The 13,011-nt window shown below is 39.7% G+C and overlaps 1 protein-coding gene across 1 annotated transcript; it reads left to right on the forward strand.

Moving 5' to 3' along the window:
- Window positions 1-3,807: 3,807 nt before the first annotated feature.
- Window positions 3,808-12,603, forward strand: slc35f6 (solute carrier family 35 member F6). Its single transcript, XM_006792575.3, has 6 exons — window positions 3,808-4,103; window positions 7,701-7,773; window positions 9,040-9,211; window positions 9,289-9,504; window positions 9,663-9,773; window positions 10,921-12,603. Exons 1-6 carry the CDS (start codon window positions 4,027-4,029, stop codon window positions 11,403-11,405), a joined length of 1,134 nt encoding a protein of 377 aa, XP_006792638.1. The 5' UTR covers window positions 3,808-4,026; the 3' UTR covers window positions 11,406-12,603.
- Window positions 12,604-13,011: the final 408 nt, after the last annotated feature.

Below are 13,011 nucleotides of genomic sequence, written 5' to 3' on the forward strand. Positions count from 1 at the left end.
ATGTTCGATCCCCAGCTCCTCCAGTTTGCACTGCAGTGCTCTGGGAACGATACTGAACCCCAGGCTGCCCTCATTTGCATTGTGTAAATGTTAGATTTTTTTTAAGTGCTAGGGTGAATGAGGCACATAGTGGAAAGTGTGTTCAAATACAGTAGAAGCTCTATATACAGTGGTGTGAAAAACTGTTTTCCCCGTTCCTTTATTACAGGTATGTTCTCATTACCCAAGCAGTATAAAGAACTTGTTCTTTTTTTCATTCACGGCAGCACTTGAGCAAACTTACAATAACTAAATGTTAAGTGGTAAGAGCCAAGAGGTTTTACTGCTGTCTGCAGAGAGAGAAGAGATGAGACACTTCACAGGGAGTCACTGAGGCGATGACTCCTTGTTCTCATCAGCTGTCTGGGAAGTCACCAAGAATTCTGTTTAGCACCCTTTAACACCGGAGGAGTGAGAGCACGAGAAGAGCCGAAAATATCCCTGCAGCAAATAGAAGCTGTGAAAGCTTGATTTTCTCAGGCTTTTGGTGTGAGTCATTCCAGTGAGGATTGTCCGAGTAACATTAAAAATGTGAATCTAGAGCCTCAAATGCTTAATTTTACTATAAGTATTTTTTTTTTTAAATTAAATGACACTAATCTTTTATTCAGAGGTTTAGAAAAGCCATAGATTGACCTAATATGGGACAGCATCCTCATGGAAAGTGGAATGCCTGTTCTAATTTTAATCAATGTGAGGCCACAAAGGGGGGGACACACTCTGGTCCCAGTTTGAGTTCTTAGATGGTCTGTCTGGTCTTTGACTCCACCTGCTGGTTATCCATGGTGCCTTCTCTGCTACGTTTAGGGAGCCTTGAAAGCATTTGCCTTAAGTGCATTAGCTGGAAAGCAATGATGAATCAGATATGGTAACATGAGTGATAAGAGGGGTTTTAGTTCAAATGATATGCTGCTTCACCACTATGTGATAAAGCTGCAGATATCAAGGACACTAGACTAGTATTTAACTCAAATATAGTATACTGGATGGGTTTAATGACTCAGCAGGATACTGTCTTTATAATAAATTGAGTTACCTTATACAGTTCCTCAAACTTTACACACAGTGCACTAAAATCTAGGAATGCACCACATGTTCTTATTTTTTATTTGTTTATTCTGGCTTTAGCAACAGGGAAACAGCAAAAACACTATGAAAAAAATGAGAAAAATGTTTTGAAGGTCACATTATCTATGAACATTATGCCTGTTAACAATCAGAGTGACAGACCAGATAAACACTGGTCACAGTTTTCAGTAAATGCCATATGAGTAGAAGTTAGTAATTGACAACAGTGAAAAGCTAATGTGTCAGTCCAGACTTATCTGGAAATAAGTTCACTCAAAAGTGCATCACCACTTCTGGCCTAGAGATATGAAAATTTAATCATCTATATATCTTCCATAGCTCACCCTTCTAATCTGATCAAAGTGAAAGGTTGAGAGTATAACCGTTTTTTACTGTACTTTGTGCTTAGAGCCACCCCTAATTTCTGTATATTTTACTAGGAAAATGGCAAATACTGTAGGTGCGGTGATTTGTTGAAGTATGTGCAAACATACATGGACGAATAAACAGTATATACTGCACAAACAGAGATTGTACAATTTTAACAACCGTGAAAGTGAAATTATGACCACTTTTTTCTTTCTTTCTTTTTTCTCAACACAGCCCGAGCTTATTTAAGAAACTTTCATCTAATTTCTTTCAGTAGTCTTCAGGAATAGTTCTCCATGCTTCTTGAAGGAAATTCAAAGCTCTTTTTTGGATGCTGGCTGCTTTTTGTTCCATTCTCTGTCAAGATGATCCCACAGTGCTCTGAGGAGGTGAGTTCACGACTGATATAGTGTTGTGCTGTGTGTTTTTCTATCAAGGCATGCTTCTACTGCACTGGCAGTGTTTTGGGGACCACTGTCAGGCTGGAAAATGAAGCTGTGGCCAATCAGATGTTTTTCAGATGTTGCATGGTGGATCAAAACCTGACAGTAATTTTCTGTGTACATAATTGACAATATCTCCAACACCGCTAGCTGAAATGCAGCCCAAGCCATGACGCAGCACCCACTGTGTTTAAGAGATGGCTGTAGATGTTTACTGTTACGCATCTTTCCTGATCTACTCTGTACATATTGACAACAAGTTGAACAAAAAAAAATCTAATTTGGATTCATCACTCCATTAGGCCAGTTGCCACTGATTTTCACTTAAGTTTTTGTTTAATTTGGCATACCTCAGCCTTTTCTCAAGGTTTAATGGCTTAATGACAGCCATCCTTCCACTGAAACCATGAATCAACTGAAGGTCCAGATACATGTCTCAGATCCTGTGTCAGGTCTTTCCTGGAGAATTTTCCTCCTTTCTTAACGTTATGACTTTCAGATTCTGTTTGTGTTTTGGGCCTGCCAATTCTTTTGTCCTCCTCTTGTCCAGTTGCTTTTAAGGGGACATGAAACGCTACACATATAAAGGTTAATTTACACCATTGACAGTGTTGGGAAGGTTACTTTTAAAATGTATTCCATTACAGAATACAGAATACATGCCCCAAAATGTATTCTGTAACGTATTCCGTTACGTTACTCAATGAGAGTAACGTATTCTGAATACTTTGGATTACTCAATATATTATCATGCTGTTTACAACTACATGAATGTACTATTGCTGTGATTTATTACTGTTACTGAAGGACCGCGGCTCCGAAACGTAGTAAAGGGACCTCTGGCTAATACGGTGGGTTCTGTGTCGGGCTCGTAGCCGAAAACTAGCTTTACTTTGTTGTCTGGGTCAACTTCGCTCTCTAGACAGAGAGAGGCGTTGAAAAGCTGCTCCAACAGAACTTATTGTTTCAGAGGAAAACACGAACACGGTGTACAGTCGAGTCTTAATAGCTTACTTACAACTGAGCTCGTCAGGCACTCTTCTTGGCTGCAGTGGTTATTATTATATTTACATGCTTCCAGCTCCCGTTTTTGCTCGATGACAGCTCGTACTTTTCCTTTTTCTCCCTCCCTCGCTCACAGACACATAACGTGTATGGCAGTCCATTCTCCCTGCAGCACGGACTACACTGCCTATGATGCTACATTCTTTAGAGCTATACCTGTAGCATTCTGCCTATTAGCTTAGCACAACAACAACAGGCGCTCTCTCACCCAGGAAACACGCAGAGAGAGAGCGTAACCCTGTAACCATGGCAACCGTAACGCTGCCACCTGGAACAACAGAACGTAGCTGTCAAACAAAACCCAAACAGTCCTGACCCGCCACAATATGAAACAGGGAAGTACCGCAGTGTAATCCATTTATTTCAACAAAGTAACTGTATTCTAAATACCACCTTTTTAAACGGTAACTGTAACGGAATACAGTTACTCATATTTTGTATTTTAAATACGTAACGGCGGTACATGTATTCCGTTACTCCCCAACACTGACCATTGAACCCTGCTCTCAAAAACTGACATAAGAGTTAACACTCTCTGTGAAGCCAGATTTAAGAAATAAGTGCTTAACGTTTCAAAAAAACATGTTTAGCGCCATCTTCTGTCTGTAGGGAACGTGACGTCATGTCGTTGGTTGGTTGTGGCTGTCTTACTTAATTTATATTAGATAACTACGGACAGAATTGGTTATTCAGAGGAAAATAACAACACTAAAACTAAAAATCTGTTTAAGGGGATCCCATTTGTGCTTTATTTATACATCCACTGAACCATCTCAAACTCTTAAAGTAGGCCTTTATACTTTCATTTTTCATCATCAAAAGAAATGGGTTGCGTAATTTCCGACGAGTCCTGAAGGTAACACAGCGATAACGCTCGGCGGTCAGCTGACGATGAGCTGTCATGTGACGTTCATAGAGCGTGGCTGGGCAGAGGAGATCAAGCGCAGCGGGTAAACAACAGCGGTGTATTTCACCAAAACAGCTCGGTGGTGTCCGTTTCCTGCTCCTGCTCCTGCTCGTCCCGATCCATCCATCGTCCATCATGGCTTGGACAAAATACCAGCTGTTCCTCGCGGGACTTATGCTTACAACCGGCTCCATCAACACGTTATCGGCTAAGTGAGTAGATTTAATTATGTTTTTCCCTCCCGTGTCATGTGTCTACAGTTACTGTAGCTGGAGCTTGGACCCAGGAACCGACCTGAACTACAGATTTAACATAAAATTTGAAGGGTGGTGGGGACCAGTTAATTGTTTAGAGAAGTTAATAAATGTAGTTCGTTTATTGCATTTTCTTACAGATTATTAACGTAGAGCTAGCCCGTTAGCTAGTAACAATAGCATCTCGTTTCCTTGTTAGCATGTAAGCGGCTAACATAAACATATTTATCAAGCTGTGAGTTTGAAATCAAACTAGACTTTCCTGTTTTCATGTGAAACTAAACTGTGGGGGGACGGTGAGATCACTTATTTCCTTTCCAAGTAAAGGTCGGGCTTCTGTCTGCTTCAAAAAGGGGAATAAAAAGCAGTTCAATTCATTTCATTCATCGAGACATAAAAATAACGTCCTCACATAAAAATAACTTTGGTCTATTATGTCTTTGATTTACACGTGTTTCTTGCATTTGGTTCATGTTGTTTCAGCAGAAACAGCATGATACATATGATACACAGAAAACCTGCTGAGCAGCTGCACTCTCTGGTGTTTATTTAATTGTATTTTTCCTTGGGTGGTATGTAGTCTCTTTTGTATGACTGTGAAGGTTCTCAGTCATCCAGGTCATTGTAGCCTAAGGAGCTTGGAAAGAAAAGCGTCTGGACTTCTTTAAGTTGCTTGAAGCAACTTCAAGAACATCAACCTCAACCTCAAGCAACTTAAAGAAGTCCAGACGCTTTTCTTTCCAAGCTCCTTAAAGTAGTCTCTTTTGGTTGCTGCTGATGAAGTAAATAATTCATGATTTATTTGTAAGTTTCATTGAAATACAGAGTATTAACATTACAGTTGTTTTAAATAATACTAGATAAGATATCAGTACATTAACATTACAGTCAACTCTTGTAGAAAAACTTTTAGATGTGAGGTATCAGTATTTCACTTGCTTATCATCAGACAGACGGTGTTTATTACATGACAAAACCGAAAGCATTTGAAAACAATGCAAATGCACAAGAAATGCTTTATCTGCCGCTATAACCAAGGAGCACTGCAGCTGTGGCTTTATCACTAAATGTAGTTAAAACTAGACTATCATATATTTATATGATAGCAACCTATTATTGTTTTTGATCCTAGCTGATTTTTAAAATATCAGAAAACAATGAAAAATGCTTCTTAAAGATTATAAAACTGCAAGATCTTTTAGTCTGTAGCCACATCAGCAAATGGCCAGAAACTCCCACCCAAAATAAATGTTTTTTAATATGTTATATGTTCATCCAGATGAAACCCACAATCTGAAATCCACTGGTTTAGCGGGAAAGTTGTATATGTAAGTGTGGCTAGAGTTTTCACCTCCATACTGTGGAAGTGGTATAGAATGGAAAATTGTCCAGAAACCATAATTCTGCGTGTTTTAGCTAAATATTTAGCAGCTGCTGTCTGCACTCTTGCTGTTGGTCTGATTTCCATCATTCAGCAGTCCACACGCTTTTCTATATTTAAAATGAAAAACTGAATGCTGGATGATGGAAATCAATTTTCCTAATTTGATAATCAAAGTTGGGTTAATAAAGGTTTTATGTGACTTGAGAAGCTTTGTAAAAAATATCTACTACTGCTACTGAAAAGCAGCTCTCGATAGGATGCAAAGATTTATCTAAGAAATGCAACTGCATGACATCAGTATTTGCTTTTGACTGTTTAGAGATCACTCTTCATTCCTTGTCTGCTTAACATTAAAACATATACAGGAGATAAAAGTAATATGTCCACAGATTCAGTATAGCTTGTTTCAGTTTTATTCATATAGCTCTAATCCACAACAACTCGAGATGTTGTCGAGATATTGTAAGGTACAGTTGATAAAATATTATAAAGAAACCCCAAAACTATGAGCAAGCACTTGGAAAATATGGGAAGTAAAAACTCCCCTTTAATAGGGAGAAAACTCTAGTAGTTCTTGGCTTGGGAGGGGAGCCATCTACTTTGACCAGTTGAGTGAGAGCGGAATGATGTAAAGAAAGCACAAGTGGGCCTAAAATCGAACCCTGGACTCCACGTGCCACTGAGGACAAAGAGAACATTTGCTGAAACAGAAAACCTCGACTCTTTCAAATAAATCAACTTAATGTTGCAGTCTGTTTATCAGGACTGCCACAACCTGCTGAGTCACCCACTGGCTGCTAAATAATTAAATCACCAGATATTTTTTTTGTCCAGTTAAGACAATTAACCAATTTATAGATGTCTTTAAATTGACCTTTTTGCTCAAAATCCAAATATAATTAACTATGTTTATCCTGAAACACTGAATAATTGCTGTAAAATTCTGTTTTATTTTGACAAATTAAAAAATAAATAAATATTAAAATTTTATAAATTTTGCTACATCCGGCATTTTTGTGTATTTTATTAATGTTGCTCACGGTAGTATACTGTTTGTGTATGTCAATTTATTAGGGAAAAAAATCACACTGAAGATGTTGGAAGTCATCATCTAAAACAGGTGTATCAAATATAACATACTTGGCGTCACAGGGTGAAATAAAAACGTGCACATTTCAGAATCAGTGATTGTTGGTAATTTAGCTTGGGTGACTAGATTATCATAATGAGTGCTCACTGCATTTAGGATCTCTTTTGCTGTCATGATAGGAAGAGGTTTGTCATCTCAGTGAAACAAAAGATTCAGCTTTTTCAACTTCTCCAATATTCTGGGACATCAGCTTTCTGCTTCCTGACACGCACTTCTTTGTCCTTTTGCGGGTTTTGTCAGCTGAACAGATCTCAGTTCTGCTGCTAATTGCAGTTTGTGTCAAACAAAACGGGTCATGTAACGTTACTTAAGAGACAACTCGACAACTACCTGGTCAAATTTCACAACATTCACCTGAAACCAGCAGCATCTCTGTGCTGCCTCGCTGCCTTAAAAGCCCCACAACTCGGATCAGTTACAGCTCGGAGGATGATAGTTTTCGTGCAACTTCCATCTTTTCTTTCATTCAACTACCCGCCATGTAAAGATATTTAATCCAAAGCACACCAACCTTAAATAACAGGACAAGCAAGAGTAGATTTAGATGAGCAGACAGATCCACTCAAGTTTCCTTTGCGTATTGATGAGCTCAGAGGTTTCAAGAAAGTGCTGTGTCGTCACTTTTAAAGACCACAGTCCTGCGTCGCGCTGTCACCGGGACGCTCACATGCCAGTCATGCTGTCAGACAGTAAAAAAATAAAGGTTTATGCAGACTTAAGCACTCATTAACTTCACGAGTGAAAAGACGCGTCATTCAATCATTCTGTCTCTGTTCTTCATGTCAGCAGGCAGTGAAACAAGTGACATGTAGGTGAAGTGGAATTATTTCATCACCACATGTTCAAACCCAAACCTGGCATAATGTGAAAGAATACAAAACAAGAAAATGTATTTTTAATTTTCTCTTATAAAAAACCCCTCTGTTTCTTATGTGTTATTTCTGACTATATATTTTATTGTTTTAAAAATCTATAATTAAGCTATAATAATCATGTTTGTTTTTTTTTTTTTCTGTGACAGATGGGCTGATATGTTCAATGCGAAGGGTTGCCAGGAGGAACCAGAGCGTCCATTCTCTCACCCATTTCTACAGGTATGGTAATAAACTCGTAGTGACAGCTGAGCTCAGCACTTTGATCTCAGTTAAAGTTTTTTCATGTCTTGGTTCGTATTTTAAATTAAAGTAAATTAAAAATCATTCCAATTTTTATTTATAATAATAATAATAATAATGGATTGCATTTATATAGTGCTTTTCTAGGCACCCAAAGCGCTTTACAATTCCACTCTTCATTCACTCTCACATTCACACACTGGTGGAGGCAAGCCATATCGCGCCATCGGCCCCTCTGGCCAACACCAGTAGGCGGTAGGGTAAAGTGTCTTGCCCAAGGACACAACGACCAGGACAGAGAGAGCAGGGGGATCGAACCGGCAACCTTCCGATTACAGATGAGCTTCCCAATCTACTGAGCCACCGTCGCCCCCATATTAACATATTTATTTCATATATGCAGAGAAATTAAACATTTTAAATTGTTTTTTGTCTGTCAAGTGAAAAAGCTTCACCTACATGTCACAGCTGTGTCTTTAAACCCAAAACCTCTTTGTGATTATGTAAGTCTCTAACAGTTTGCATGGAAGATGCCGACTTGTCTGCACACATTTGCAAACTGCCCCCCAAGCGGTAGCGACACTATGAAAGGCATGATGCAAACTAAAAATGGACACTGCATTCTGAAATGCATCGGTTGCAGGGATAACGTCTAAGTTTCTGGTTTGCATAGTAATTTTTCTGGTGTTAGTACAGCTCAGGTGAGTGTTTGCAGATGAGTTGTCTTCCATTCAAATGAAAGGCAACTGCTGTTTTTGGTGTAGCATTCTCCTTCAGCTTCCAGAATCTGCTAACCAAGCACTTGGGGAATGTTGCAGACAGGTCTCTAGAGCTGTGCAACTGAGGCCTGACTTCATTTCACTGAACTCTTTGCATTTTTGGTGGTTTTTCTTTGATAAAGAAACATGTCCATTCTTTTTGAGTGAATGACGTGTAAACTAAGAAAACTGTTTATTTTTGTTTGCTTGTTTTTTTTTTTAAATCTAATGAAGAGGATTTATTCTCGTTTCGGTTCTGCTAAAACCCCAAAAGAAGGTACCAGAAATGATCTCCATACAGAAAAACCCAGGTGTAGGTTTTGGGAGGTCAAGCAAGTGAAAACTGCTGCAAACCTATTTAAGATTCATCAGAAAACTTTTGAAAACAGAAAGATACATCTGGATTAATACAGTAACTCGTGCGTGTCTTTAGTTTTCTTTGCGGAATAACTGGAATAATTCATTCTGTCTGTCTCTCACTGTCCAGGCGGTGGGGATGTTTCTGGGCGAGTTCTGCTGTCTCGCAGCTTTCTACATCTTAATTTGCCACGACAAACGTCGACCAGAACCCAGGGTAAATCGTGGCCAGAGCTTCAACCCCTTCCTCTTCTTCCCTCCTGCCATGTGCGACATGACGGCCACCTCCATCATGTATGTTGGTAAGTGTCCACAGAATCTTTTTACAGGTCACCAAACCCTTCTCTACCGTCTTATTAAAACCGTTTTTGTTTCACAGCTCTCAACATGACGAGCGCCTCAAGTTTCCAGATGCTCCGTGGAGCTGTGATCATCTTCACTGGTCTACTTTCTGTGGCATTTTTGGGGCGTCGCCTGGCACCTAATCAGTGGATCGGCATTTTTATCACCATTCTGGGGCTGGTGATAGTGGGCCTGGCTGACTTCATCAGTGGAAACAAAGACAGCTCACACAAACTCAGTGATGTGATCACTGGTAAGATGTTTTGTTTTCTTTGTGGTCTTTTTTAAAACTCTTGATAAGGATCTAATTTGTTTATTTTGTTTGTTTGTTTGATATGATTGGATCGCAAAGTGTTTCAGTAAAAAAACCCTCACAGTTTTGCTTTGTTTTTGTTTTTTGTCTGACTGCAGGAGATCTTCTGATCATCATGGCTCAGATCATTGTGTCAGTGCAGATGGTCCTCGAGGAAAAGTTTGTCTACACACATGACGTTCATCCTCTCCGAGCTGTTGGAACTGAAGGTACGACAGTTATAAGGAGCTTTGTCCAGCTTACAACATCAGATCTCTGCTGCTGGACTTTTTTAGAGTGGATGTGTATCCCCTCAAACCAAAAACCTACAAAAACAGTTACATTCCTGAATTATCAGTATTTACTGAATGTCAATAATGAGATGGGCAAAGGTCATATACCTCATACAAACATTTAGAATAGACCTATGTTGTCAGATGAAGGCAGTGTCAAAAGTAGGTCTGTGGTGTGCTGTTGTTGGTCCGTCAGCCGTGGAGAAGGGCGATGCTAGAACATACAAAGAGCTGAAGTGAAACTGAGTGCTAAAAACAATCAAGTGTCTGTGCTGTTCATGCTGGTTTTTTCTGTTGTTTTGCGGTTCTTCTGTTCCCGGTGAACTCGGCATTCAGCAGATCCATACGTCATCTGCACAGTTGGGATTTTGGAGGACTGCACAGGAGTACCTGTGCCGATGGTTTAAAAAAAAAAAAAACATCTTTGCTCACTGTCCTGACAGAGACGTGCACACAGACCTAACCTTTGTGGGACCTTAACTTATGTTTCAGAAACTCAGCTACACAACAGGCAGTGTGGCCTAACCTAACACTTATACTGCTGTGTAACGTATCATTTGTTACATTTTAGCATAAGTGCTGCATCAGATTTGACACCACAAAGTTGTTTTAATATTTTTAAGCTTTCACCTGTTAAAAATTACAAAGAAAGGTTCATTTTGCGGTGTTGTTACACATGTAACAGTACATTATGTATTTTTTAACAGACCCTTTTTAAGAGTGTAGAGGGCACAAGCTTCATACATGGTTACACAGCAGCATTAATCAATATTTTTACATAAATAGTGGATAACAATATATTTCTTCTGCTGTGAATTGTTTCAGTCACAGTATGAAAAGCAGTTTATCACCAGATCCTGCATTTCTCAGATTGGAGCACGTTAGCGTCTTAAAGCTCATTATTTTGGCTTTACACTTTACCTTTTGTTTCTGGTTTAGCCTAATGACTCTCGTGAGCTTTAATTTTGTTGTCTCTGGTTTTCTTTTGTGAGTAACTGGGTGGGGTGATTTTAAGGTGAGGTGAGGTAACTCAAACACACACGACTGGCTAAAGTAATTTCTTTTTCAAAATATTTGTTTTCAGGTTTCTTTGGCTTCTTTGTCCTGTCGCTGCTGCTCATCCCCATGTACTTCATCCCTGTTGGAAACTTCGCCAACAACCCTCGGCACGTCCTGGAGGACGCGCTGGATGCCTTCTGTCAGATCGGCCACCAGCCTCTCATCTTGTTGGCTCTGCTCGGCAACACGGTCAGCATCGCCTTTTTCAACTTTGCGGGGATCAGCGTAACTAAAGAGATCAGCGCCACCACCCGTATGGTGCTGGACAGCCTGCGTACGCTGGTCATCTGGGTGGTGAGCTTGGCATTGGGCTGGGAGCACTTTCACGGACTGCAGGTTTTGGGCTTCTTGGTGCTGCTGGTGGGTACCGCGCTCTACAACGGACTGCACCGCCCCCTGCTGGCCAGAATACCGTGCTGCGCAAGGTTTGCCAACGAAGACGATGATGGCTCTGGAGAAAGAGAGAGACTGCTGAATGACGGCCGGGTGCAGACTGGTGACAACAGCTAAAACTTGTGGACACACACGGCACAGACAGAGTCCCGGTTTAGTGGACGCTCTGCCAGAGACACTGGTGTCAGTTTGCTTTAAAAAAAAATCAGGTGTTCACATCTCAGATTTAAACTGGCACACAATGCTGTAACAGTGAACAGTGTGAAAAGCATATTAAAGATAAAAATGTTGACATTTTGTAGAAAAATATGCTTGTTTCTTTTCAAGATTCAGCTGAGATGATTAATACTTCTAGAACAGGAGGAAACGCTGGTTCTGTCCAATCCCAACTTCCAAGCTGAGAAACTGTCTTGTATATAACTTCCATAGTTACAACAACATCATGACACCTGCTTCTGTCTTATTAATCTCCTCATCTAACATTCTGTAAGACACTGAACATGTTTATTTTACAAAATGTGCAATTTTGCAATCAAAGAAGCCAGTGTTAAGAAAGAGTGGCCTGAGATAGATTTTATATTACGGATTTTAAGGGATTATTTTAATTTTTTTTTATAACTGTTATATAAAAACAATTAAAAGCCAGTGTCAGCATTTTTTCCCGACCCTTTTAAATATGTTTGTTTTTGAAAGTGGAACTTTCAGTGCCAAAACGCTAAGACACATTTTCATCCAAAATATACTGTCAGCATCACTTTTTTACTTTTTTGAAGAATGACGGACCGCGCTCATGTTTCTCATTTCTTTTTCTGCCACTCATAGTGTTTTATAATTTTGCTGACTGTGCAGTTTGATTGCGACGAAATTCTTTCCACATGGTGATGTGCGCCTGATTCACACCCTTGTGACGACACTACAGGGGCATTAGTTTAAAATATCCTTCGTAATCAAACTGCATGCCCGTTCTCCTCACCTCACTTTAGTTCTTTTCTGAATTTTGAATTTAAAAGAAGTGTCTTTATGTTCCTCTCTCAGTTTTATTTGTACTGATGGAGACGTCAAGACTGTACAATCGATTTGTATTCTGCGTTGTAAATCCACTTCTCTGTTTAGTTATCCAAGGTGCTGACTGTAATGTTCAGTAAAAGAAAAAGGGAACTATTATCAATTCACGCTTTTATTCACAGGGAGCAGCCTTTCTGATGTGAAGGTTCGCTACTTTTCTTTTAATCAGTTGAAGTCAGACTGTGGGCTTGAGGCACAGACTCTTATGTGCAACATGGATGTTAATAAAATCACTGTGTGAAGCCTCAAACTGAGTGTTTTGGGTATCGCTATCTCGATGTTGTGAAAGTGGATGTGATGAGCGGGAAGTGAATCCAACTAGGGGAAAAAAGATGCTAATAATAAATAAACAATAATATTTTTTTTTATTACTGTGGGATTCAGGATTTTAGAGATAAACTGAAAGTTGGAAATGAGCCTGAAGTTATCAAGGTTGTTGGACCAGGTTTTTTTCAAGAACATGGGTGATAGAGGCCGTTTTGATGGGTAAAGGGACACTAGCAGTGTTGAGGGAGGAGTTACTTACCTCTCTTGGCTACAGACAGTGCAGGAAGGTAGGAGAAGGGCATCCAATGAGCAGGTGGCAAGGTCATTGCAAACTGAACATCACCATATATTGAATAAAGCTTTAAACTAGGGACTGAGCCCATAAACTTAC

The sequence above is a fragment of the Neolamprologus brichardi genome, chromosome 15 (genome assembly GCF_056152115.1).
Source record: "Neolamprologus brichardi isolate AB-2024 chromosome 15, ASM5615211v1, whole genome shotgun sequence".
NCBI classification, from domain to species: Eukaryota; Metazoa; Chordata; class Actinopteri; order Cichliformes; family Cichlidae; genus Neolamprologus; species Neolamprologus brichardi.